The following is a 12,742-nucleotide window of genomic DNA, read 5'->3' on the forward strand; positions in this document are numbered from 1 at the left end:
AGTATCCTTTCAGGTTTTTGGCTATGCATATGTGTTACATACATATTTTTCTCTGATAGGAGTTGATATATTACATATACTGTAACCTCTTTTCTCAATATATTATGAACATTTTTCTGTACTAATACATATTTGCCACTTCTAATAGCTGTACACTTTCAATATAACTTTCTCAGCCAATCTCTTAATTTTGATATTAATACTGATTCTGATTCTAATTGTTAAGATTATATATAATCTTAACACTGTGTTTAAGAGAGTAGACTCTAAAGCTAATCTCTCAAGGTTTACATTATAGATCCTCCACTTACTAGCTTTAAAACCTTGGGTAAATTACTTATTCACCCTATGCCTCAGTAAACTAATTACTTCTTGGAGACACAGCAAGCCTTAATATGTTATTCTGTTACCATCTTAAGGCAAAGAACACTCCTGCATTACTATAGGTAGGAGGAAACTTAAAGACTAGGTGTATCATTAGCTACAGATTTTTTAAAACAAAAGAAAGAAAAAAATAGAAAATTTAAAGTAGGTAAAATACTACCTATTCTCCCAGGCCTTTCTAAAGCAACCTCTTTTCTGAAGCCTTTCCCAACCTCTACCAACCAATGGTGATATTTCCATACAGTGAAATACACAGCACTGTATTTGTTCCTTTCTTACCAAACCTGGTGTATTCTATCTTGAATTACATTTATGTGTGTGATGATTATCCCTTTAAAAACGTAAGCAACGTAGAGACAAGGACTGTGCCTTATTTACCTTTGTATTCTAGAAGCAATCACACAATGCCTTACACTAATTAGGCATTTAATAAATAATTCTGGAACCAAATGGACTCTGGATTTCCAATGAGGCAACATATCAATAACTTAAAGGGAAAATATTCTAGATTTCAGCATTGTCTAAATTCAGGAAAGTAAAAAGCCTACCAAAAAGATTCTGAGAATGGAGATACAAAGCTTAATGAAAGCAACGAAATTTTCTCAGCAACAGTGAAATCTTTGGGCTTAGCTACAGTCCTTTACCTTGCATAGATTTTTGGTTTAAAAAAAAATAAAACTGCCTCTAAGCAACTTAGATAAAAACATCAATTCCACACAAAGAAAAATCCAGGGACTAAATAAAGTTATCTGAAAGGAGTGTTATAAGCAGCCAAAGAAGCAAGAAGGTTAGGAAAAGGGGTTTAGTATCTAACAAAATTAGGTGGTTTAAAGGAGAAGCGTTCATGACACACTACACTCAAACTTACCCTGGTCGCCGCTTAATAGCCCTCTGGACGATGGCTCCTCCACCTTGAATCCCAGGCCCAGCGTTTCCAGAGGCAATGGCTGGACCCAGAGGTGGTACATCTGATGTCATTTCTGTCAGAGAAAAACAGAAATGCAGACTTTAGAAAGACTGTCCTTGTTTATCATCATCATCACTATCAAACTAGCTAGAAGAAAGGTTGAAGCGATGGATGATATCTCAGTAGTTTGCTAGAAAACTCAAATGCTCATTCTAGATTGCTTTTCTTGAATTCTTACTCTGGAAAAAGATCTCCCTACTTCAGTTTCCCCAACTTCATACAGTTTGGAAGAGGGGGCACTATATTCTGCAGCCTCCACTTCTAAAAGCTTGTAATAGTGACATTAATCTAAAAGATACAAATTGGTTTACATACTTCATTCATGCAACAAATATATATAACTTAGCTCCCTGAATTTATTTTATTTAGAAAATGCAGAACAACCTGAAAATTAAAAATCAGCTAAAGTCCAATATTCAAAAATACTTACATAGAGTAAAACTCTAAGTCCTTTGTTATGGCTCCTCTTTTTAATCCTTCCTCTCTCCTATCAATTCAATCTCATACCCCAGAAGCAACAATTTTTAATAGCTGAGTTCAGTTTATTTCTTATTTTTCCCCTCAGATTATATACATCTATCTCTCTGATCAAAAATGGGCACATTTGATTACAGAGGGTTTGCTGATGACGACCACTGGCCTTTTGGAACTAACCTTATGTGCGGGTCCACAAGACAGGCCAAAAATACTGTATACAAAGATTCTTGATGTTTTCAGACAAATCAAATCCCTGAAAATGTAGCACACAGAAAGTATACAGAACAGATTACAAATGAGAAGCTGGGTATGGGTAAAGTGAAACCAGATATTAAAAGAAAAAAATTAAGAGCAACTTCAGGGTGGCCAAGCAGAAGAGATATTTCTCCAGGCTGAAAATGAACTAAATCTGGAGAGAAAAATGATGCAATGGAAAGGAAACATGTGAGCCTTTAGTGGAAGAGTCTCCTGCCAACCAACGGAGATGGCCATCATTAGATGACATGTTGTTGATGGGGGAGGAGGCACTTTTCCTAATAAAAATAGAATCCTGATCTGCAAGTTGCTTTTATCATTTAAATACATATCAAAGATATCCATACACACACACACACACTCAAGACAGATGCCTCATCCCTTTTCATAACCTCACATTGTATGAATATATCATAACTTATTCAACCATTCCCCAAGTTGACTGACATTTGTGTTGTTCCTATTTACTACTACTAATTATATACTATTACAAATAAGCAAATGTATTTATACTTACTAATATAAGCATATAAAACATTTATGCATACAACTTTAAATTCTCTTCTGCTTTTTAGGACAGATTCCTACAGATGAAAGCACTGTATCCAGGTATATAATAAGCACTTAAAATTAAGATGGATACTGTTGAATTACATTCCAAAAAGGCTGCTAAAATTTCTGCCCCCACTAACAGGATATGAGAGTACCTATCTCCCCCACCAGGACTTGATATTATACTTTGTAATTTCACCAAAACTGACAAGCAAAAATGGTACAGTATTTAATTCTTATTATGTGTTTTTACATTAGTCCTCTGAAATCAATGAGTTGACATATCTTTGATATTTTTATACTTAATAATATATCTTTTTCTAAAAAATTTACAGGATCTATCAGTATATAAAAGATATTATCTATTGGTATATAAAAAATATTAAAGGACATCAATTTATAGAGATTAATGCATGCCTATTATGTATTACAAATATTTTCCATCACCTACTTCAGCCTTTAAATATATAACATTTTATAATTTTATGTTGTTAAATTTATCAATGTTTTCCTAAATAATTCCTGGATATCTGTCTTGCTTAGAAAAGCTCCCCACCTTTGAATTTACATCCTTATAATACTTTTGTGTTTCTCATTTAGATTTTCAATCCATCTGAAATTTATTACTTTTGCCTACCTGGCATAAGGCAGGACACTGATTATCTTCTTGTATATGGTTAGCTAATTATTCTAATATCATTTGCTGGTTAATCCCTCCTTTCCTCACTTATCTGAAATGACTCTCTTTACTAAATTTTTAGGTGTCTACAAGCAACTGATCTTTCTATACTTTTATTGTGTATTAATATATTTTCCAGCTCCTGTGTCAATACTGAACACTTTTGATAAAAAGTGTTTTTTATAGCACATTTTAATTATCAAATAGGAAAGTCCTCCATTCTCCATTAATTTATTTTACAAAATGTTCTTATTAAATGGCACATACTACTTCTGCTTCCAGGACAATGGAATAGATGTACTTTCCCATATTCCTCCTGCTAAGCACAACTAAAAGTTCTAGACATCATACATAAAACAAACATAAGAATACTCTGAAAGGTAGAGAGAAAAAGGCAGACCAGCTAAAGACTTCAGGATCTGAAGAGTTTATGGGGATGAGTTCTCCTGGGTTTCCTTTTCCAAAAGGCTTAGTCTCTCTAGACAAAGGACCAGGAAAGAGAACAGGTTACCAGGACAGGAGAATTCTTAAACAACTACTACTCTACCTCAGCCAAACACCAGAGGAAAACTGTGACCCAACCTTTACTCTATCAGCAAAGGCTGAGTGGGGAACCTAAATATCTGGCTTTGCAAGGCTGTAACAAAGTAGCTCAAAACCCCTCCTGAGATGGTGTCAGAGAAGGCCAAGTAGGGTCTTGGAATTTTCATTTCCAGCGGTCAGAAATGCAGACCTGTCCCTCCCAAGTGTCAATGGAGACCATGTGTGGAAAAGTAATTCCCATCCAATATCCAGCGGTAAGAATTCCTACCTCAAATGTCAAAATAGGCTTAGTGGGGAACCTGGAATTCTATCTCTATTGAATAATAACAGGGTAGTGCCCTTATTGATACCACTCTTCTAAAGTGGGATCATGAAAGCTAAATAAAACAGGTTTAAATAAGGGCCAATATCACAGAATACAAAAATGTCCAGGCTTCAAATTTTTTAAAAAAAATCACTCATCATACTAAGAATCAGGGAGATTTTAAATTCGAGAAAAATAACAATCAACAGATGCTAACAATGAAATGACACAGATGTTAGAATTATCTGATAAAGATTTTAAAAGTGAATATGGTAAAAATAATAATAAACAGTCATGTCTGAGTCTTTGTTACCCCAAGGACCATAGCCCACCAGGTTCCTCTGTCCACGGGATTCTCCAGGCAAGAATACTGGAGTGGATTGCCATTCCCTTCTCCAGAGGATCTTCCTGACCCAGGGATGGTAAAAATGCTTCAACAAGCAATTACTATCACAGTTGAAACAAATGAAAAAATAGCCTCAGCAAAAAATAGTGTCAGCAAATATGTAGGAAATATAAAGAAGAATTGAATAGCAATCTTAGAACTGAAAATATAAATTCAAATTAAAAGTTAAGTGGATAGGCTCAACAGCAGAAAGGAGGGAACAAAGGAAAGAATCAATGAAATGAAAGAACACTACAAATTACCTAATCCTAAGAGAAAACATCTGTGATCCAGTCCCATCAGTTCATGGCAAATAGATGGGGAAACAATGGAAACAGTGACAGGCTTTATTTTCTCGGGCTCCAAAATCACTGCAGATGGTGACTGCAGCCATGAAATCAAAAGATGCTTGCTCCTTGGAAGAAAAGCTACGACAAACCTAGACAGTATATTGAAAGGCAGAGAGACACTACTTTGCTGACAAAGCTTCACCTAGTCAAAGCTATGGTTTTAACAATAGTCATGTATGGATGTGAGAGTTGGACCATAAAGAAGGCTGAGTGCCGAAGAATTGATTCTTTTGAACTGTGGTGTTGGAGAAGACTCTTGAGAGTCCCTTGGACTGCAAGATCAAACCAGTCTATCCTAAAGGAAATCAGTCCCGAATATTCATTGGAAGGACTGATGCTAAAGCTGAAGCTCCAGTACCTTGGCCACCTGATGTGAAGAACTGACTCACTGGAAAAGACCCTGGGAAAGACTGAAGGCAGGAGGAAAAGGGGACGACAGAGGATGAGATGGCTGATGGCATCACCGACTCGATGGACATGAGTTTGAGCAGGCTCCGGGAGTTGGTGATAGACAGGGAAGCCTGGAGTGCTGCAGTCCATGGGGGTTGCAAAGAGTCAGACACGACTGAGCAACTGAACTGACTGACTGAAGAGAAAACAGACAGGGAAAGAAAATGAATAGGAAAAAAAAAATCAAGAGATGCTCAGGGACTTGTGTAACCAACAAAAGAGCTAGTATTTGTGTCATTAGAGTCCTGGGGGTGCGGAGAAAGAAGGCAAAGCTGAAAAATAACACCTAACTTTCCAAATTTGGTGACAGATGTAACCTATGGATTCAAGAAGCTGAGCAACCCTTAAAGGACAAACCTAAAGAAACTCATTTCAACACACATCACAATTAAACATAAAAAAATTAAAGACAAAGTTTTGAAAGTAGCTGGAGAAAAATGACACTTAAGAGAGGAAAAATAATTCAGATAGCAGATTTTTCATCAGAAACCATGGAGGCCAAAAGAAAGTGGCATAATAATTTTTAAGTTCTGAAAGAAAGAAACTACCAATCCAGAATCCTTTACCCAGTGAAAACATCATTCAAAAATGAGCAGAAAATAAACATATTCTCGATTATGGAGAACTAAGGAGGATCTGTCATCAGCAGCCCTATGCTATAGATAAACAAAGTTCTCTGAAAAGAAAGGATGTTAAAGAGAAGAAATTTTAGAACACCAAGAAAGAAGGAAAAAAAACACTGTATTAATAAAAATCAATAGGCTGTCCTCCTTTTGAAGTTTCTAAATTATATATAATGATTGAAGCAAAAATGACAACACTGATGTTTCTAAATGTAAATACAGAAATTTAAGGCAAATTATAAATGGGGAGGATAAAAGAATGTAAAGGGAGGTAAGATTTCAACACTTTACTCAAACTGGTAAAATGACATCAGCAGACTGTGCTGAATTATGTATATGTATATATAACATAAGGCCCACTATAGCAATTACTAGAAAAGCTATTCAAGAAGATACACTAATAAACATTATTTGTTGTTATTGTTCAGTTGCTCAGTCATTCCAACTCTTTAGAAGTTTTAAATATGTTCAAATAAAATCCACGAACCTATGGACACCTTATCTTTGACAAAGGAGGCAAGGATATACAATGGAAAAAAGACAACCTCTTTAACAAGTGGTGCTGGGAAAACTGGTCAACCACTTGCAAAAGAATGAAACTAGAACACTTTCTAACACCATACACAAAAATAAACTCCAAATGGATTAAAGATCTAAATGTAAGACCAGAAACTATAAAACTCCTAGAGGAGCACATAGGCAAAACACTCTCCGACATAAATCACAGCAAGATCCTCTATGACCCACCTCCCAGAATATTGGAAATAAAAGCAAAACTAAACAAATGGGACCTAATGAAACTTTAAAGCTTTTGCACTACAAAGGAAACTATAAGTAAGGTGAAAAGATAACCCTCAGATTGGGAGAAAATAATAGCAAATGAAGAAACAGACAAAGGATTAATCTCAAAAATATACAAGCAACTCCTGAAGCTCAATTCCAGAAAAATAAATGACCCAATCAAAAAATGGGCCAAAGAACTAAACAGACATTTCTCCAAAGAAGACATACAGATGGCTAACAAACACATGAAAAGATGCTCAACATCACTCATTATCAGAGAAATGCAAATCAAAACCACAATGAGGTACCATTACACGCCAGTCAGGATGGCTGCTATCCAAAAGTCTACAAGCAATAAATGCTGAGAGAGGGTGTGGAGAAAAAAAGGAACCCTCTTACACTGTTGGTGGGAATGCAAACTAGTACAGCCGCTATGGAAAAACAGTGTGGAGATTTCTTAAAAAACTGGAAATAGAATCGTCATATGACCCCAGATCCCACTTCTGGGCATACACACCGAGGAAACTAGATCTGAAAGAGACACGTGCACCCCAATGTTCATCGCAGCACTGTTTTTATAATAGCCAGGACATGGAAGCAACCTAGATGCCCATCAGATGAATGGATAAGGAAGCTGTGGTTATAACATGGAATGGATAATTACTTAGCCGTTAAAAGAATTCATTGAACCATCTAATGATGGATGAAACTGGGCCCTTATACAGATGTGAAGTAGCCAGGAAATAAAGAACATTACACATACTAACAATATATAAAATTTTAGAAAGATGGAACGATAACCCTATATGCAAACAGAAAAAGAGACACAGAAGTACAGAACAGACTTTTGAACTCTGTGGGAGAAGGTGAGGGAGGGATGTTTCGAAAGAACAGCATGTATATTATCTATGGTGAAACAGGTCACCAGCCCAGGTGGGATGCATGAGACAAGTGCTCGGGCCTGGTGCACTGGGAAGACCCAGAGGAATCGGGTGGAGAGGGAGGTGGGAGGGGAGATCGGGATGGGGAATACGTGTAAATCTATGGCTGATTCATATCAATGTATGACAAAACCCACTGAAATGCTGTGAAGTAATTAGCCTCCAACTAATAAAAAAATAAATAAATTTAAAAAAAAATGTTCAAATAACCTATAGGAAGGCAGGAAAAAGAAAACAGAGAAACAAAAATCAAAACAAACAGAAAACAAAAAATAAAATGGCAGACTTAAGCACTAACATATCAATAATTTTATTAAATGCAAATGGTATAAATATACCAATTAACAGACAGAGATTGGCAGAGCAACTTTAAAAACATGACAACTATATGCTGTCTACAAGAAACTCACTTCAAATGTAACAGTGGAGGCGGGGCGAAAGTAAAATAATGGAAAAGATACATCTTGTAAAATATTAATCAAAGGAAAGCAAAAGTGGCTATATTAATAATAATCAGATAACGTAGAGTCTGGAAGATGGTGAGGGACAGAGAGGCCTGGCATGCTGCAGTCCATGGGTTCGCAGAGTCAGACACAATGTGGTGACTGAACAACACAAAAAGGTAAACTCCAAAGCAAATAAAATTACCGGAGACAAAGCAGAACATTATATAATAAAGATTCAATCCAGCAAGGAAACATTTGGTGTACATGCACGACAAAGCTGCAAAATGTGTTAAACAAAAACTGACAGAACAGAAAGGAGAAAACCGTTATAGCTGAGAGACTTCAACATCCCTCTCTCAACAATGCACAGAACAATTAGAAAGAAAATCAGCAAAGGTACAGAAAACCTCAGTGACACCTCAATCAACAGGGTCTAATTAACATTTCCCCTTCATGGATCACAGCTTGTCATGGTGAAGGGGCTTGTGTATGAAGCTGCATAAGCTTCAGTGAAGCCAAACAAGCCATGCCATCAGGGCCACCCAAGATGAACGGGCCACAGTGGAGAGTTCTGACAAAATGTGGTCCATGGGAGGAGGAAATGGCAAACCACTCCAGTATTATTGCCTTGAGAACCCCATGAACAGCATGAGAAGGCAAAAAGATACACCAGAAGATGAAGCCTTGAAATCCTTCAAGCTAGGAAATCCTCTAGCAGTACAAAAACCAAGAATTTCCAGATGGAGAAGCTAGGTTTAGAAAAGGCAGAGGAGCCAGAGATCAAATTGCCAACATCCACCGTATCTTAGAGAAAGCAAGGGAATTACAGAGAAACATCTACTTCTGCTTCATTGACTATGTTAAAGCCTTTGACAGTGTGGATCACAACAATCTGTGGAAAATTCTTAAAGAGACGGGAATACCAGACCACCTTACCTGTCTCCTGAGAAACCCGAATGCAGGTCAAGAAGCAACAGTAAGAACAAGACATGGAACAATGGACTGGTTCAAAATTGGGACAGGAATACATCAAGGCTGTATATTGTCATCCTGCTTATTTAACTTATACACAGAGTACATCATGCAAAACGCCAAGCTGGATTAATCAAAAGCTGGAATAAAGATAGCAGGGAGAAATAGCAACAACCTCAGACATGCAGATGATATCAGTCTAACAGCAGAAAGCAAAGAGGAACTAAAGAGCCTCTTGATGAGGGTGAAAGAGGAGAGTGAAGACGCAGGTTAAAACTCAACATTCAGAAAACAAAGATCATGGCATCCAGTCCCATCGCTTCATGGCAGATAGAAGGAGAAAAAATGGAAACACTGACATAGAAGGAGAAAAAATGGAAACACTGACATTTTATTTTCTTGGGCTCCAAAACTGCTGAAGACAGTGACTGCAACCATGAAATTAAAAGATGCTTGTTCCTTGGAAGTAAAGTCATGATAAACCTACACAGCACATTAAAAAGCAGAGACAATACTTTGCCTACAAAGGTCCAAACAGCCAAAGCTATGTTTTTTTCCAGTAGTCATATACGGATGTGAGACATGGACCATAATGAAGGCTGAGCACCAAAGAATTGATGCTTTCAAATTGCAGTATGGAGAAGATTCTTGCGGGCCCCTCGGACTGTGAGGAGATCAAACCAGTCAGTCCTGAAGGGATCAACTCTAACATTCACTGGAAGCACTGACACTGGAGCTGAAGCTCCAATACTTTGGCCACCTGATGCGAAAAGCCGCCTCACTGGAAAAGGCCCTGATGCTGGGAAAAACTGAGGGCAGGAGGAGAAGGGGATAACAGAGGATGAGATAGTTGGATAGCATCATTGACTCAAAGGACATGAGTTTGAGCCAACTCCAGGAGATGGTGAAGGACAGGGAGGCCTGGCGTGCTGCAGTACATGGGGTCACAAAAGAATCAGGCACAACTTAGCAACTGAACAACAGCAAGTTAACATTTATAAAAATACCACACCCAACAGCAGCAGATATACATTCTTTTCAAGTGTCCTCAGAACAGATACCAAGATAGACCATATGCTGTGCCATTAAGCAAACCTCAACAAATTTAAAAGAACTGAAATCATAGATTGGATTCTCCATCCACAATGGAATCAAACTAGAAATTAGTTAACAGAAAGATAATAGGAAAATCTCCATTTGCCTGGACACTAAATAACACGTTTCTCAATAACTTAAGAAGAGGTCTCAAAGTGGGTAAAAAATACAGCGAACTAAAAATGAAATTACAAGATGGTAAAATTTGTGGAACACAACAAAAGCTATATAGTCAGAGGAAATCTTACAGTCCTAAAATGCTATATAAGAAAAGAGGAAAAGTCAAATAAATCACCTAAACTAAAAGGGAAAAAACAGGTCATTTCCATCCAGGCCAGACCCCAAGATGGTTGAATTCTTGTCGAGACATGTTGGCCATCATTGCCTCCACGCCAACCTTAGTCCTCAGTTCAGTATCAGAAATGTTGTTCCTTTGGGAACCACAGCCAAGGAAGAGATGGAGAGGTTCTGGAAAAGAACACTATTTCAAATTGTCCTTTGTCTCCCCATATCAGTATCTACAACTGGTCTCTTTCCATGGTGATGTCCATTCGCCACGGTGGCCCTGGTATTGCCTTGAGTACAGGGATTTCTTTGGGCTGTCGGCCCTCGTGGTCCCTGTGAGCTTTGATTCTCATTTGGAACTTGTGAAGTCCCTGTGTTTGGGACCAGCACTGATCACACAGCCAAATTTGCACTCGTCTTCCCTCTCCTGTATCACACCTGGAATGGGATCCGATACTTGATGTGGGACCTAGGAAAAGGTTTGTGCTTGCAGATCCTCTTGGAGCTCAGCAGTAGCATACCTTATAGAACCACAATAATGGAAAGGGTCCAGTTTTCCCCTTATTTCTAAAGATGGGATGACTGCAAAAGTTCCCTCTTCTTGCCCCCAGTTTGCAGCCTACTCTGGACCTGGGCGCCTTCATTCTCTCTTCATGTTAGGCCTTGATTTATGCTGAAGGTCAGCTTTTGGCTTCTTCCTGAGACAGTGGAGGGCTTCCCTTGTGACTCAGTTGGTAAAGAATCCACCTGCAATGCGGAAGACCTGGGTTGGGATGATCCCCTGGAGAAGGGAAAGGCTACCTACTCTAGTATTTCTGGCTTGGAGAATTCCATGGACTGTATAGTCCGCGAGGTGACAAAGAGTCAGACACAACTGAGAGACTTTCACTGAGACAGCAGAAACAATGTCAGCTTTGAGGCCTCTGCCATGAGGACTGGGAGTGGGGCTTTGGCCTGTGGCTTACTGGCTTAAAGGACAGTTCTTTCACTGGTCAGAGCTCAAGGTCTTTAGCATTCACACACTCTGACTGAAAGAAGAGGCGTGGAGGCGGAAGGGAAGTAGCCTGTTCCAGCTAGACAGAGATAAAAAGAGTAAACTAACTTTTGGAGCAGGTGCTTTGGGGAGATGTATAGCTTTTGATACAAAAGGAAGATCCAGAAAATTATCATTGAACCTATTAAGGGTTATTTCTCTTCCTTGTGTTTCCAGAAAAACCAAACCTCTTAATTGTCATGTTTTCTAATCCAAATTCATTTGACAGCTTTTTCTGAAGCTGAATTAAAACTACTGTCTTTGGGGAAAAAGAATGAACAAAATAAACCCAAAACAATAAAAAAGAAAGCAATAATGAAAGACATAAAATAATAAATTGTAAAACAGAAGAACAATTTAAAAATAAAACAAAGAGTTCTTTAAATCGATCAATAACATTGACAAACCAGACCAAAAATACACAAACTACCAAAATCAGGGGAAAAAACAGGAATTATCACGACAGACCCTAAAGAAATCAAAGAGATAACTGAGAATGCTAACTTACATAAATCTGACAACTTCGATCAAAAGGAACAATTCCTTAAAAAACACAAACTGAACTTTCCTGGTGGTCCAATAGTAAAGAATCCACCTGCTAATGCAGGGGATATGCGTTCCATTGGGAAGACTCCACACCACGGGGCAACCAAGCCCACGTGCCACAACTACTGAGCCTGTGCTCTGGAGCCCTTGTGTCCGAGAGAAACTAGAAAAGCCCACATGCAGCAACAAAGGCTCAACAAAGCCAAACAAAACAATAAAAATTTAAAAGAAACAAACAGAAACACAAACTTAAACAACTAAACAAACACAAAACAGGTGATATGAATGGTCCCATAATTACTAGGAAACTGAATTCATATTTCAAGAACTCTTAAAAAAAATTCTAGGTCTAGATGATTTCACTGGAGAATTTTATTGAACATTTAAAGAATAAACAGCAATTTTACACAATCTCTTCCAGAAACTAGTTGAGGAACACTTACCAGTTGATCTTATGAAGCTAGTATAAATCTGATATAAAAACCAAACAAAGACAGTAGAAAAACAAAAACCCAAGATCAATATTCCTTAGGAAAATAGATGCAAAAATTCTTAACAAAATATTAGCAAACAGAATTTATCAAACAAGAATTTGGCAATATGCAAAAGAATTGTACAGTGTAACCAAATGTGATTTACTCAAGAAAAGCAAACTGGTTAAACACTTAAAAT

At 37.6% G+C, this 12,742-nt stretch overlaps 1 protein-coding gene and 1 pseudogene across 3 annotated transcripts in view; one reads left to right on the forward strand and one right to left on the reverse strand.

Annotated features, from left to right (window-relative positions):
- Nucleotides 1-12,742, reverse strand: part of ARNT (aryl hydrocarbon receptor nuclear translocator) — a 68,848-nt gene that overhangs the window by 36,641 nt on the left and 19,465 nt on the right. For 2 of the 3 annotated variants that reach the window (XR_006267351.1, XM_043457628.1), the window contains exon 2: nt 1,253-1,364. Coding sequence is in view for 2 of the 3 variants with exons in the window: in XM_043457628.1 (XP_043313563.1) it covers nt 1,253-1,364 (112 nt within the window). In the remaining variant the exon portion in view is untranslated. Of the gene's footprint in view, nt 1-1,252; nt 1,365-2,005; nt 2,082-12,742 lie in introns of all 3 variants that reach the window. The other variant, XM_043457637.1, reaches the window with a different exon arrangement.
- LOC122437350 lies at nt 1,459-2,382 on the forward strand (annotated as a pseudogene).

Source organism: Cervus canadensis, chromosome 2 (genome assembly GCF_019320065.1).
Source record: "Cervus canadensis isolate Bull #8, Minnesota chromosome 2, ASM1932006v1, whole genome shotgun sequence".
NCBI lineage: Eukaryota > Metazoa > Chordata > Mammalia > Artiodactyla > Cervidae > Cervus > Cervus canadensis.